Source organism: Tamandua tetradactyla, chromosome 8 (genome assembly GCF_023851605.1).
Source record: "Tamandua tetradactyla isolate mTamTet1 chromosome 8, mTamTet1.pri, whole genome shotgun sequence".
NCBI classification, from domain to species: domain Eukaryota; kingdom Metazoa; phylum Chordata; class Mammalia; order Pilosa; family Myrmecophagidae; genus Tamandua; species Tamandua tetradactyla.
The window spans coordinates 94,043,235-94,056,742 of record NC_135334.1 but is presented as its reverse complement, the minus strand read 5'-3'; the positions used below and the strand labels follow the sequence as shown (position 1 = coordinate 94,056,742).

At 37.0% G+C, this 13,508-nt stretch overlaps 2 protein-coding genes across 10 annotated transcripts in view; both read right to left on the bottom strand.

Moving 5' to 3' along the window:
* Positions 1-9,712, bottom strand: part of LDHAL6A (lactate dehydrogenase A like 6A) — a 156,599-nt gene extending 146,887 nt beyond the window's left edge. For 4 of the 8 annotated variants that reach the window (XR_013156849.1, XM_077114185.1, XM_077114184.1 and 1 more), the window contains exons 1-2: positions 9,436-9,709; positions 8,927-9,061 (exon numbers count right to left, since the gene is read on the bottom strand). Coding sequence is in view for 7 of the 8 variants with exons in the window: in XM_077114185.1 (XP_076970300.1) it covers positions 8,927-9,061; positions 9,436-9,579 (279 nt within the window). In the remaining variant the exon portion in view is untranslated. Of the gene's footprint in view, positions 1-8,926; positions 9,062-9,336 lie in introns of all 8 variants that reach the window. The other 4 variants (XM_077114188.1, XM_077114183.1, XM_077114187.1 and 1 more) reach the window with 4 other exon arrangements.
* Positions 9,713-11,340: 1,628 nt separating this feature from the next.
* LOC143644756 (L-lactate dehydrogenase C chain) overlaps positions 11,341-13,508 on the bottom strand; it is a 77,862-nt gene continuing 75,694 nt past the window's right edge. For both annotated transcript variants that reach the window (XM_077114177.1, XM_077114178.1), the window contains exon 8: positions 11,341-11,854. In XM_077114177.1, coding sequence (XP_076970292.1) covers positions 11,690-11,854 — 165 coding nt within the window. In that variant the 3' untranslated portion in view covers positions 11,341-11,689. The remainder of the gene's footprint in view (positions 11,855-13,508) is intronic.

The following is a 13,508-nucleotide window of genomic DNA, read 5'->3' as shown; positions in this document are numbered from 1 at the left end:
AGTAGCTATACTAATATCCAACAAATTAGACTCAAATGTAAAACAGTTAAAAGAGGCAAAGAAGGATGTATTAATGTATTAATAAAATAAACAATTCCACAAGAAGACATAACAATCATAAATATTTATTCACTGAGCCAGAATGCTCCAAAATACATGAGGCAAACACTGAAAAACAGAAATAGATACATCTACCATAATAGTTGGAGACTTCAATTACCCACTATCATCAAGAACATCTAGACAGAGGATCAATAAAGAAACAGATAATTTGAATAACACAATAAATGAACTAGACTTAACAGACATTTATAGAACATTACACCCCACAACAGCAAGATACACCTTTTTCTCAAGTGCTCATGGATCATTCTCAAGGATAGACCATATACTGGGTCACAAAGCAAGTCTCAATAAATTTAAAAAGACTGAAATCATACAAAACACTTTCTCAGATCATAAAGGAATGAAGCTGGAAATCAATAATAGGCAGAAGGCCAGAAAATTCACAAATATTTCGAGGCTCAACAACACTCTTAAACAACCAGTGGGTCAATGAAGAAATTCCAAGAGAAATAAGTAAATATCTCGAGGCAAATGAAAATGAAAACATGACATATCAAAATATTAGCACTTGCTAATAGGGAAATTTATTGTCCTAAATGCCTATATCAAAAAAAGAAGAAAGAGCAAAAATCGAGGAATAACTGTCCACTTGGAAGAACTAGAGAAAGAACAGCAAACTAATTCCAAAGCAAGCAAAAGGAAAGAAATAATGAATATTAGAGTAGAAATAAATGAAATTGAGAACATGAAAACAATGGAGACAATCAGCAAAACCAGCAGCTGGTTCTATAAGAAAATCAATAAGATTGATGGACTCAGCGAGGCTGACAAAAAGAAGAAGAGAGGATGCAAATAAATAAAATGAGAAATGGAAGAGGAGACATAACCACTGATGCGAAGAAATAAAGGAAGTAGTGAGAGGATACTATAAACAATGTTATGCTAATAAACTCGACAACGTAATGAAAAGGACAACGTCCTAGAAAGGCATGAACAACAATATTGACTCAAGAAGAAACAGACGACCTCAACAAACCAATTACAAGTAAAGAAACTGAATCAGTCAGTATGAAGCTCCCCAAAAAATAATATATCAGAAAAAGGTCTAGTATCCAGAATTTATAAAGAGATTATTCAACTCAATAACATAAAGACAAATAACCCAACTAGAACATGGGTAAAAGACTTGAACAGACAATTCTCAGAAGAGGCCAAAAGGTACATGAAAAGATGCACAACTTCCCTGGCTATTAGGGAAATGCAAATCAAAACCACAATGAGATATCATCTCACATCCACCAGAATGGCCATTATCAATAAAACAGAAAATGACAAGTGCTGGAAATGATGTGGAGAAAGAGGCACACTTATCCACTGTTGGTGGGAATGTCAAATGTACAACCACTGTGGAAGGCAGTTTGGCGGTTCCTCAGGAAGCTAAGAACAGAATTGCCATATGATCCAGCAATACCATTGCTAGGGATCTACTCAGAGTACATGAGGGCAAGGACACAAACGGACATTTGCACACCGATGTTTATAGCAGCATTATTTACAATTGCCAAGAGATGGAAACAGTCCAAACATCCATCAACAGAAAAGTGGCTAAACAAGCTGTGGTATATACATATGATAGAATACTACACAGCTGTAAGAGAGAATAAAGTCATAAAGCATGTAACAATGCGGATGTACCTTGAGGACATTATGCTGAGTGAGATTAGCCAGAAACAAAAGGACAAATACTATATGGGCTCACTGATATAAACTAACATTAATGAGTGAACTTGGAGAATGTCATTGGTAACAGAGACCACCAGGAAACAGAAATAGGGTAAGATATTGGACAACTGGAGCTAAAGGGATACAGATTGTGCAACAGGAGTGATTGTAAAAACTCAGAAATGGATAGCACAACATTACCTAACTGCAATACAATTATGTTAAAACACTGAATGAAGCTGAATGTAAGAATGATAGAGGGAGGAGGGCTGGGGGCACAAATGAAATCAGAAAAAATGATAAAGACTGAGATGGTATAATCCAGGAATGCCTAGAGTGTATAATGATAACGACTAAATGCACAAATTTAAAAAATGTTTTTGCATGAGGAACAACATAGGATTGTCATTACCGCAGGGTGTTGAAAATAGATGATAATTAATATTTTAAAATTTTAATTTATGTGTGAGACCAAAGCAAAAAATGTTTATTTGGTACAAAATGTATATTTTGACTAGTGCATTTCCTAATACAACTTATGTAGACAGCTTAATTAACACCATAAGTACATGTAACCTTGAGTAGGGCATGAGATTTTGTTGGTTTGTCCAGACAGATGCCCCAATAAATCTAAGAGTGATTTGAACAGTGAATAAAAACGTATTTGCAAAGTCCCCTTCAGGGAATGATGAGAAAGAGGGAAAATTCAAATTCCCAAAGTTGAATTCTTGATATTCTCACAAGCAGTGTGAACAACCAAAGCTATAGGCTGAGCCCCCTGTCTTGGGGTATGTTCATATGAAACCTAACCCCACAAAGGATAGGTCAAGCCTACTTAAAATTAGGCCTAAGAGTCACCCCCAGAGAACCTCTTTTGTTGCTCAGATGTGGCCTCACTCTCCAGCCAACACAACAAGCAAACTCACAACCCTCCCCCTGTCTACATGGGACATGATTCCCAGGGGTGTGGTCCTTGCTGGCAACGTGGGACACAAATCCTGGAATGAGCTGTGACTCGGCATCAATGGATTGAGAAAACCTCTAGAATGAGCTGAGACTCAGCATCAAGGGATTGAGAAAACCTTCTCGACCAAAAGGGGGAAGAGTGAAATGAGGCAAAATAAAGTGTCAATGGCTGAGAGATTCCAAACAGAATTGAGAGGTTATCTTGGAAGTTATTTTTACGCATTAAATAGGTATCACCTTGTTAGTCAAGATGTAATGGAGAGGCTGGAAGGAACTGCCTGAAAATGTAGAGCTGTGTTCCAGTAGCCATGTTTCTTGAAGATGATTGTATAATGATATAGCTTTCACAATGTGACTGTGTGATTGTGAAAACCTTGTGTATGATGCTCCTTTTATCTACCTTATCACAAGTGAGTAAAACATATGGAATAAAAATAAATGGGGGGAACAACTGTTAAAATAAATTTAAATGAAATTCGAGTGATCAATAAAAGGGAGGGTTAAGGGGTATGGTATGTATGAATTTCTTTCTGTTTTCTTTTTCTGAATTGATGCAAATGTTCTAAGAAATGATCATGATGATGAATATGCAACTATGTATGATATTGTGAATTACTGATTATAAATATAGAACGGAATGATTAAAAGTTAAAAAAAAGAAATGTATATAGCACAAACAGTGAACTCTTAATATAACTATGGAGTATAGTTAATACAATTATAATAATATTATTTATCAATTGTACAAAGGTATCACTAATACAAGGTGTTAATAATGGGGGAATATGGAAATCGAATTTTCTGCCCAATTTTTCTGAAAACCTTTAAATTCTCTAATTAAAATAATTTACAGTTAAAAACTAAGTAAAGAGATGCACTCAAAGACACTGTAGATAAAGCAAAATGGAATTCAAAAAATATGTTCAAGTAAAACACAAGAAAGCAAGAGAAAAAAAACAAAGAAAGGAAAAAAAAAGGAAAGAGCCAAGAGAAAACTAAAAACAGCAGGCCTCTAACCTAGTAAGTTAGTAATTACATGGAAGTAATCTTATTTTCTAGGTGGATTAAAAATTATTACTCAAAAAATAAAGAAGCTCCCCAAAAAGAAAACTCCATGACCAGATGGTTTCACATGTGAATTCTACTAAACAGTCAAGAAAGAATTAGTACAAATCCTGCTCAAACTCTTCGAAAAAACTGAAGAGGAGGGAAAGCTACCTAACATTCTATGAAGCCAACATCACCCCCATATCAAAGTCAGACAAAGATATTACAAGAAAAGAAAACTACAGACCAATCTCTCTAGTGAATATACATGCAAAAATCCTCAACAAAATTCTTGCAAATTGAATCCAGCAACACATTAAAAGAATTATACATCATGACCAAGTAGGATTCATCCCAGGTATGTAAGGATGTTCCAACATAAGAAAATCAATTAATGTAAACACCGTATCAACAAATCAAAGCAGAAAAACCACATGATCATCTTGATTGATGCAGAAAAGGTATCTGACAAAATTCAATATTCTTTCCTGTTGAAAACACTTCAAAGGATAGGAATAGAAGGGAACTTCCTCAACATGATAAAGGGAATATATGAAAAACTCACAGCTAACATCATCCTCAATGGGGAAAAACTGAAAACTTCCCCAAGATCAGGAACAAGATAAGAATGTCCACTATCACCACTGTTATTCAACACTGTTTTGGAAGTTAGAGACAGAGCAATTAGACAAGAAAAAGAAATACAAGGTATCAAAATAGGAAAGGAAGAAGTAAAACTCTGTTTGCAGATGATATGATACTGTATGTCAAAAACCCCCCAAAATCCACAGCAAAACCACTAGAGCTAATTAATGAGTACAGCAAAGAGGCAGGTTACAAGATCAACACTCAAAAATCTGTAGTGTTTCTATACAATAGTTATGAACAATCTGAGGTGGAAATCAAGAAAAAAATCCATTTACAATTGCAACCAAAAGAATAAAATATTTAGGAATAAATCTAACTAAAGAGACAAAAGAACTATACAAAGAAAACTACAAGAAATTGTTAAAAATCACAGAAGACCTAAATAAATGGAAGGGCACGCTGTGTTCATGGATGGAATACTAAATATAGTTAAGATGTAAAGTCTACCTAAATTGATTTACAGATTCAATGCAATACCAATTAAAATCCCAAAAACTTACTTTTCAGAAATAGAAAAACCAATAACCAAATTTATCTGGAAGGGCAAGGTTCCCCGAATAGCTAAAATTATCATGAGAAAGGTAGATGAAGTCAGAGGTCTCAACACTACCGAACTTCCGGGTTTATTACAAAGCTACAGTGGTCAAAACAGCATGGTACTAGCATAAAGATAGATATAATGACCAATGGAATCAAATAGAGTGTTCAGATATAGACCCTCTCATCTATGGACAATTGATCTTTGATAAGGCAGTCAAGCCAAGTCACCTGAGATAGAACAGTCTCTTCAATAAATGCTGCTTGGAGAACTGGATATTGACATACAAAAGAATGAAAGAGGATCCATATCGCACACCCTATACAAAAGTTAACTCAAATGGATCAAAGACCTAAACATTAGATCTAAGACCATAAAACTGTTAGAAGAAAATGTAGGGAAATATCTTATAACACTTGTAATAGGAGGTGGTTGCCTAGATCTCATACCCAAAGCACGACCATTGAAAAAAGAAGCAGATAAATGGGAACTCCTCAAAATTAAACACTTCTGTGCATCAAAGAACTTTGTCAAGAAAGTAAAAAGACAGCCTATACAATGGGAGACCTTATTTGGAAACGACATATCAGATAAGGATCTAATATCCAGAATAGATAAAGAGATTGTTCAACTCAACAACAAAAAGACAGACAACCCAACTATGAAATGGGCAAAAGACTTGAACAGACACTTCTCAGTAGAGGAAATACAAATGGCTAAAAGGCACAAGAAAAGATGCTCAACTTCCCTGGCTATTAGGGAAATGCAAATCAAAACCACAATGAGGTATCATTTCACACCCACCAAAATGGCCATTACCAATAAAACAGAAAATGACAAGTGCTGGAGAGGATGTGGAGAAAGAGGCAACTTATCCACTGTTGGTGGGAATGTAAAATGGCACTACTGCTGTGGGAGGCAGTTTGGCAGTTCCTCAGGAAGCTATGTATAGAAATGTCATATGATCCAGGAATATGATTGCTAGGTATCTATTCTGAGGACATGAGGGCAAGGACACAAATGGACATTTGCACACCAATGTTTACAGCAGCATTATTTACAATTGCCAAGAGATGGAAACAGTCCAAATGTTCATCAACAGACGAATGGCTAAACAAGCTGTGGTATATACATAAGATGGAATATTATGCAGCTGTAAGACAGAATAGTTATGAAGCATGTTAACAACATGGATAGATCCTGAGGACATTATGCTGAGTGAGATTAGCAAGAAACAAAAAGACAAATACTGCATGGTCTCACTGATATGAACTGACATTAATGAATGAACTCAGAGAATTTCAGTTAAGAACAGAGGCCATCAGGAGATAGTAATAGGGTAGATTTTCAGTAATTGGAGGTGAAGGGATACAGATTGTGCAACAGGAACGATTGTAATTCAGAAATGGATAGCACAATACTTCCTCATGGTAGCACAAGAATGTTAGTACACCAAATGAAGCTGAATGTGAGAATGACAGAGGGAGGAGGGCTGAGGACACAAATGAAATCAGAAGGAAATATAGACAATAAAGACTCCATGCCTAACAGCATGGTCTGGTACCTTTGGTTACTTTAATACTTAACTGCACTGACTATTTTGGCAATCGCATTTTTTCCAGGCATTTCAGAGTGGTGTGCTGGAAAACTGGAACTCTGATTCAACATTCATTAAAAATTATTTACTGAGTAGTAATAACATACTACAAGCCTGTAGGGAATGCTTGTATGTTCAGATTTATCAATAAAAATATATTTAAAAATTGGAGGGCCACAGTGGCTCAGCAGGCAGAGTTCTCACCTGCCATGCTGGAGATCCAGGTTAGATTCCAGGTGCCTGCCCATGCAAAAAATATGTATATATTTTTATATAAAAATGCGATTGCTAAAATAGTCAGTGCAGTTAAGTATTAAAGTAACCAAAGGTACCAGACCACGCTGTTAGGCATGGAGCCTTTATTGTCTATTTTATATATATATATAAAATATTTACTGAAAATAATACATTGTACCTCAAGCTTTCTGGTCCTTCATTTTATTTATAAAAATGAAGGTAAGTAGAATTATCCAATATTTGTATTCATAATTCAGTACATTTCCCCTTTTATAGGCATTTGGCTTTTAGCAATTTTTTCATTCAACTACTAAGGGTCTATTATACCAGGCATTGTTCTAGACTCCAGGAAACACCACTGAAAGAAACAAAAATCCCTGCTCTCTTGGAGCTCACATTCTACTAAAGTTTAAATATTATGGTATAGATCAGTAATTTCCGAAGACACTGCTATGTCTCTATAGACTTATACCATAAATTTCTGCTGTTAAATTACTGACATATTCCCCTGAAAATGCCTTCAGCAAGAAGCTTTTAAGATATCACCAACTCTTTGGATGAAAGAAGGTTCAGAGTCTAGAACCAGAAGAGAGACAGATTAATGGAAGCCTTAACCTGGGGTTTTGTAGGGGAATTTTGCATCATAGTTTACAAAAGTTACAAATGGTATAGTTTTTAACAAAATAAAATTCCAGCTCTAACAGTTCACTGCCTTTTTTTTTTTTTTAAGGGATAGGACTTAATCTGTTCCAGAAAGCCCCTTCAAAGCAGATACATTAAATAAAATATTTTGTTTACCTCAAGTTTTTCTATACATATTATCTGTATACCCATAATTATTTATGCATTTTGAGATAATCAGTACTTTTATTCTCAATAAAATAAATCTAATATTTATTTTAAAAGGTTGTTGTATTAATGTATATAAAGTATATTATTATCATAATTATCAGTGTTAAAAACAAATGTGAGGGCAGTCCATGGTGGCTCAGTAGGCAGAGCTCTCGCCTGCCATGCCAGAGACCTGGGTTCGATTTCCGGTGCCTGCCTGTGGAAAAAAACATGTGTTCTGGGGGCAAGGGTAGTTCACTGGTAGAATTCTCAGCTGTCATGCAGGAGACCCGGGTCTGATTCCTGGTCCATGCACTTTCCAAACAAACAAACAAAAATTCAACAAATGGTGCTGCAATAATGGGATACTCACATGGAAAAATAATGAAATGTGAGCCCGCCATATAGTCTACAAAAAAAAAAAGTGCTGGTTTTCATGAACATGTAGTCTTCATAGCAATGAGAACATGGTGACAGAGGCATCACAGTTGGTAGAACAAAATGAGGCAAAGGAAATTCATAGGCTTGGCAGTGAATAGCAGCTGCTGCTCTTAGTGCTTTAAGGATACTTATGTTATCTAAATATTAAGGCAAGGGCCAATCTTTTAAACCTAATAAATCATGCCAGGACTAAAAGCTATAGAGAAATGGCTTAAATCATTTTTATAGATATTCCATTAATAAAAGCAAAGAATAGCTCAACGAGTTTATTGTGATTTACTAAATTTTTATGGGTTCAGATCAGGATAATCTTAGAAAGGGGTCAGAATCTTTTTAGTCCTGTGTTTCTAGTCATTAACCTGAAAGCTTCCTTTATCAGCTACACTGCAACTAGGTACAGCTAAAGGGAACTAAAGACAAATTCTAGGAAATGGAAGAGAGATTTTTTTTAAGGGAAAAGATTATTATATTTGGTATTAGTAGGTCACCTACTATCATTGATTGTGAGCTTTTTCATCTGCTACCTATTTTTCCAGGTTTTTTGTCTGTGAACCAAGTTTCCTAGTCAAGGAAAGGAGTACCCTTAATTATCATCACATGAGTGAAACATCAACATGCTTTCAGACAAAGACTTCTAACACATATGACACCATCACAAGAATTAGAAAAAGCAGTGAAACAATGAGAAAAAACACCTCTATGCTAACCCAGCAGGGACAAGGTAAGAAGGGCCAGCACCTCACCCCTTGAACTGACACAACCTGCACAACTGTATATAGTGGCCTTGTCAAGTAAAGCTTGGTTAACCCTACAATACAGAGGATGTAACTTACTTTTAATAAGATGCAGATAGCACAGGCCATGCCAACAGATCCAGTTCCTATAATGGAAACCTTATTGTGGTGAATGGCCTCCTCTGGAGTGAAGTTCTTAATGAGTTCACACTTCACGGTCGCCATTTTGGAAACCTAACAATGAACAAACATTGCACAACTTCATAACATAATAAGCCCAGTTACTTCCAGATATGGAATTGGTCCGTAGTGAGAAGAAAAGGCTGCAAACAAGATCCAACAAAGTTGACCGGCAAATGCGCTGGTAGTTTCTAGCCAGCAGTCAGGAGGTACACCAGAGGAGTGAAGAAGGTCGGAGTAAGGGGAACGGAAAGGGGCTGCTCCACCAAAAATATGATTACGTACAACTGAGAGGGGTCTCACACACCCACCCCACCCCAGTTCACCACCTTTTCCCGCTCCTTCACCCTCAGCTGTCAGCTGTAGGAACACGCCCCATCTCAGCCAGTGGGCTCAGGGCCGTTGGAGGCGCTTCAGAGGACACTCACCGGGGCGAGGGGCCAACCGTCCCTCAGCAGGATGGGGGCCGTCTCGCGGAGACACACTGCCTTCCCCGAGCAAAGGAAATTCGCTCCCGCAGCACGTGCTCTCCCGCTGCTCCGCAGGCCTCCCACAACCCAGCTCATGGTCATTCAACAGCTAGAAGAGGGTGAAGGAAAGCGCCACCAAACGCAGTTAGGTCGCGAAGCAGAGCAACCTCTGTTTAATACCCCTCTGCTGGCCGCACCAGGCGCGCCCAGCTCCTGCCACCTCCCGGGGCCCAGCACGCGTTGCGCAGCCGCGGCCGGAGGTGAGTCTCCGGGCGCCTGCGCCAGCTTCCTCTCACCGTGCGCACTACTGGCCGATGGCGGTTTCTGTGGTTGGCCGGTTTCAGAGAGCATCCCTGGGTGCCAACCTCACAGACTGTAACATACACGTGGAACTGGAGGACCTCAGCTATGGAAAGGAATACTACTTGCCCAGGACCCAGGAAACAGAGAGATGACAGGCCCAAGTAAATTTATTTCTAACCAAAGTGTGTTTAGATGCATTCCAATAAGGGCCTTTTTGACGCTCGTTTGGAAATTTTTCACCAGGGCTGTAGGAAAAAGGGAACTCAGGGCTACTAATTACCACCCACAAATGAACCGAAGTAGAAAAAATAAAATTTATAATCCATGCAAAGGGGATTTTGAAATTCTTAAGAATTTGATCAATGCTATGTATAACCATTTCTACAAGTGAAAGGAAAAGCTCAGCTCATGATTTATGTAGCTAAATATAGAATCCAAAATTCCTACCAAATCCTTTAATCTGAGATAAACCAAGGATTCCATTTCTCTTCCCCTGCCATATTCTATGTAACTGTTTTTTAACTCATGTGTAAATCACAATACAGTATTACATATCTGGCAAACTCTTTTATAAAAAGTAGGGCAGTGTTCAACTTTTTTTTCCATTACCACCTCCTCAAGGTGACTATGAGGACTGAGCTTTGGAAAGCCAAATCCTTGTAATATCAAAGATTTTTTAAATCACCCAACAGCCAATCTTCACTCCCTAAGGGGCAATATTTTCCTAATTAAGCATATATGATGTAGAACAGTTTTATTTTCTGGAATATTCCCTGTAGAAACTTTATTTTTACCCTTTCAATATGTGCAAGTGAGGCAGGATTAAAATTAGGAAGATGGCTGGCTGAGCATAGGGCAAACTCCAATAAACAGGCCACTAGGAGAAAGATGTCTCTGAAAAAACAGAAATAAATAGCACTTGGGGGCAGACTGACTACCTAAGTCACCTACAATCAAGCATCAACAGAGGTGGAAAAAAGGGGGGTGGGTGAAGCGTAGTAAAAGTTAATACAAATTTAATAAACAAAAATCTATAAAAGCAGATTGCTCGGCAGTGTCAGGTCCTCTCTCCCTTCACCCCTTTTCTTGTGAAGAGTGCCCACATGTCTTCTCCCTTGTGGAATGAATAAACTTTCTACCTGTTAATTCAATTTGTGCTTTGCCCTTGAATTCTCTCTCATGGTATACTGAAGAACCTAGGAACCCAAATCCAGCAATACATGGGGTTTCTAAAATGAGGTTTTAATTTGGTGTACATACAGGAGCTATAGGAAGGGCAAAACTACAGAAAAGTCCCTTTCCCAACCCCCCCCATCCTAAGTAAACTCTTACTTGTACCCATCTTTTGTACATTCAAGTTTATATGAACAGATACATACTTCCAGAATTGAAGATAATTTTTCATTTTAAGTTTTTACAACAAAGTTTTGTATCTATTTTCTTTCTAATGTATATGGACATTAAAAATAAGTATTTTGCAAAAGATTATAAACAACAGACACATGAACCTATTGACGTGCTATAAACTGGTGCCCTAATAGAAAGAAACAGAAACTGAACAACGCTAGAATATGTATTTATTGTTTTGTGTGAGGAATCATAAGTGCTATATTTTAGTAGGTTAATATACATATTCTACTGAACCTGAAATCAACTCTTTTATATACATAATATACCTCAGAGGTATAACTTACATACACACAGGTTGAGTATCATTAGGATGGAGCTGTAGGGATTCATAAAGAGCAGAAATCTCTTTACCTTTTTCTTTTTCTAACCTTGAGACTAGAGTTCTGTCATAGGCCTCGAATTATTTTATTTTTTACACATCAAATGAAAATGCTAACAAAATGTACAATACATAGTCTGCTATCTTCTGTTTTATAAAATGGTAGAATATTAATAGACTCTAAAATATCAGGTCCTTTTGGATATTCCAAAGTGTGTTTGCACTCTTCTTTAAAAGGGCTTCCTCATCAGGCTTCAAGTTAACTTTCACAATATCTGAGACACCATTCCTTCCCAATATACAAGGGACACTGAGAAAGATTTCTTCTTTTATTCCATAAAAGCCCTGAAAAGCAAAATTAAATTATTACTTAGTAACCTGATACTAAAAACCAGCCATGTAAAACAGATTCAGTTTCAGTGTATACAAATGGTCCTGCTCTTGATGCCAAATTTTTAAGTATTATCTATAAAAATATAACTAGTCCACTTATTTTTTTCAGTAAAATGTTATGAAATTCTCATATTACTCATCTCTTTTCAGAGTACATGCACAACACCTCCCTGCCTTTTCCTTCTCCTCAGGGATCACATGTTAAAGTCATTTCTGAATAGGATGGAAAAAACAGAAGGTTAGTCCATGGTGGTTATTAGTAAGGAAAGAACTGAGCATCAGAAAAATAGGTAGGACATAACTTCTGGGAAAGATGGCAGAGTAGGAAGCTCCAGGACTCAGACCTTCAACCAAAACAACTATTAAAACAGGCAGGAATCATCTGAATCAACTACTTTGAAACTCCAGAGGCAAAAGAACATTATATACCATCCAGGGACAAGCAAGAGGAAGAGGCCGATAAACTACAGTAAAGAACAATAAATTGTTCTTTCCACACAGAAGCTACTAGGGCCTATCCTCCACTCCCACAGCAGGCCATATTGGGGGCTAGTGCCTGGTTAGTTCAGTGTGAAAGAATGAGACATAAAAATCCTCTTCCCCAAAAACAGGAGTGTACGTGGCCAATCACTGATCAGGGCTTTTTTTTTTTTTTTTTTTTCAGTATATGGACTTTTCATTCGTCATAAAGTGCTCAAAACATGAAGAACAAACTCTTTATATATAAGAGCTAGAACTATCAAAGTCCCAGAAGAAATTGTAGGGAAGCATGTTGAGGACCTTGTTACCACAATGGTTTCTTAACTGTATAACCAAAGCACAAACTACAAAAGAAAAATAGATGAATGGGACCTTATCAAAATAAAAAATTGTTGCTCCTCTAAGGACTTCATTTGAAAGTAAAACAACAACCCACACAATGGGAGAAAATATTTGGAAACCACATCTCCAATAAGGAATTACTATCCAGAATATATAAAGAAATCCTTCAATTTAACAAGAAAAAAAGACAAAAACCCTAATTTAAAACTGGGTAAAAGATTTGAACAGACATCTCTCCAAAGAATAAATGGCCAGAAAGCACATGAAAAGATGCTCAGCATCATTAGCCATCAGGGAAATACAAATCCAAACCAAAATAAGATACTATTTCACACCGATAAGAATGGCTACTATTGAAAAAATGGAAAATATCAAGTGTTGAAGAGAATGCAGAGAAATAGGAACACTCATTCATTGCTGGTGGCAATGTAAAATGGTGCAGTTTCAGTGGAAGACTGGTCATTCCTCAGGAAGTTACGTATAGAACTAGCACAAGACCCAGCAATCTCACTACTAGGTTTATACCGAAAAGAAGTGAAAGCTGGGATTTGAAAAAAAATATTTGAACATTAACATTCGCAACAGCATTGTGCTGCTTTGAAATGATGTATGTACCCTAGAAAAGTCATGTTTTAATCCTAATTCTATTTTGTAAAGGCAGCCATTTCTTTTAATCCCTATTCAGTATTGTATGTTTGAAACTGTAATTAGATCATCTCCCTGGAGATGTGATTTAATCAAGAGTGGTTGTTAAACTGGATTAGCTGGAAGCGTGTCTCCACCC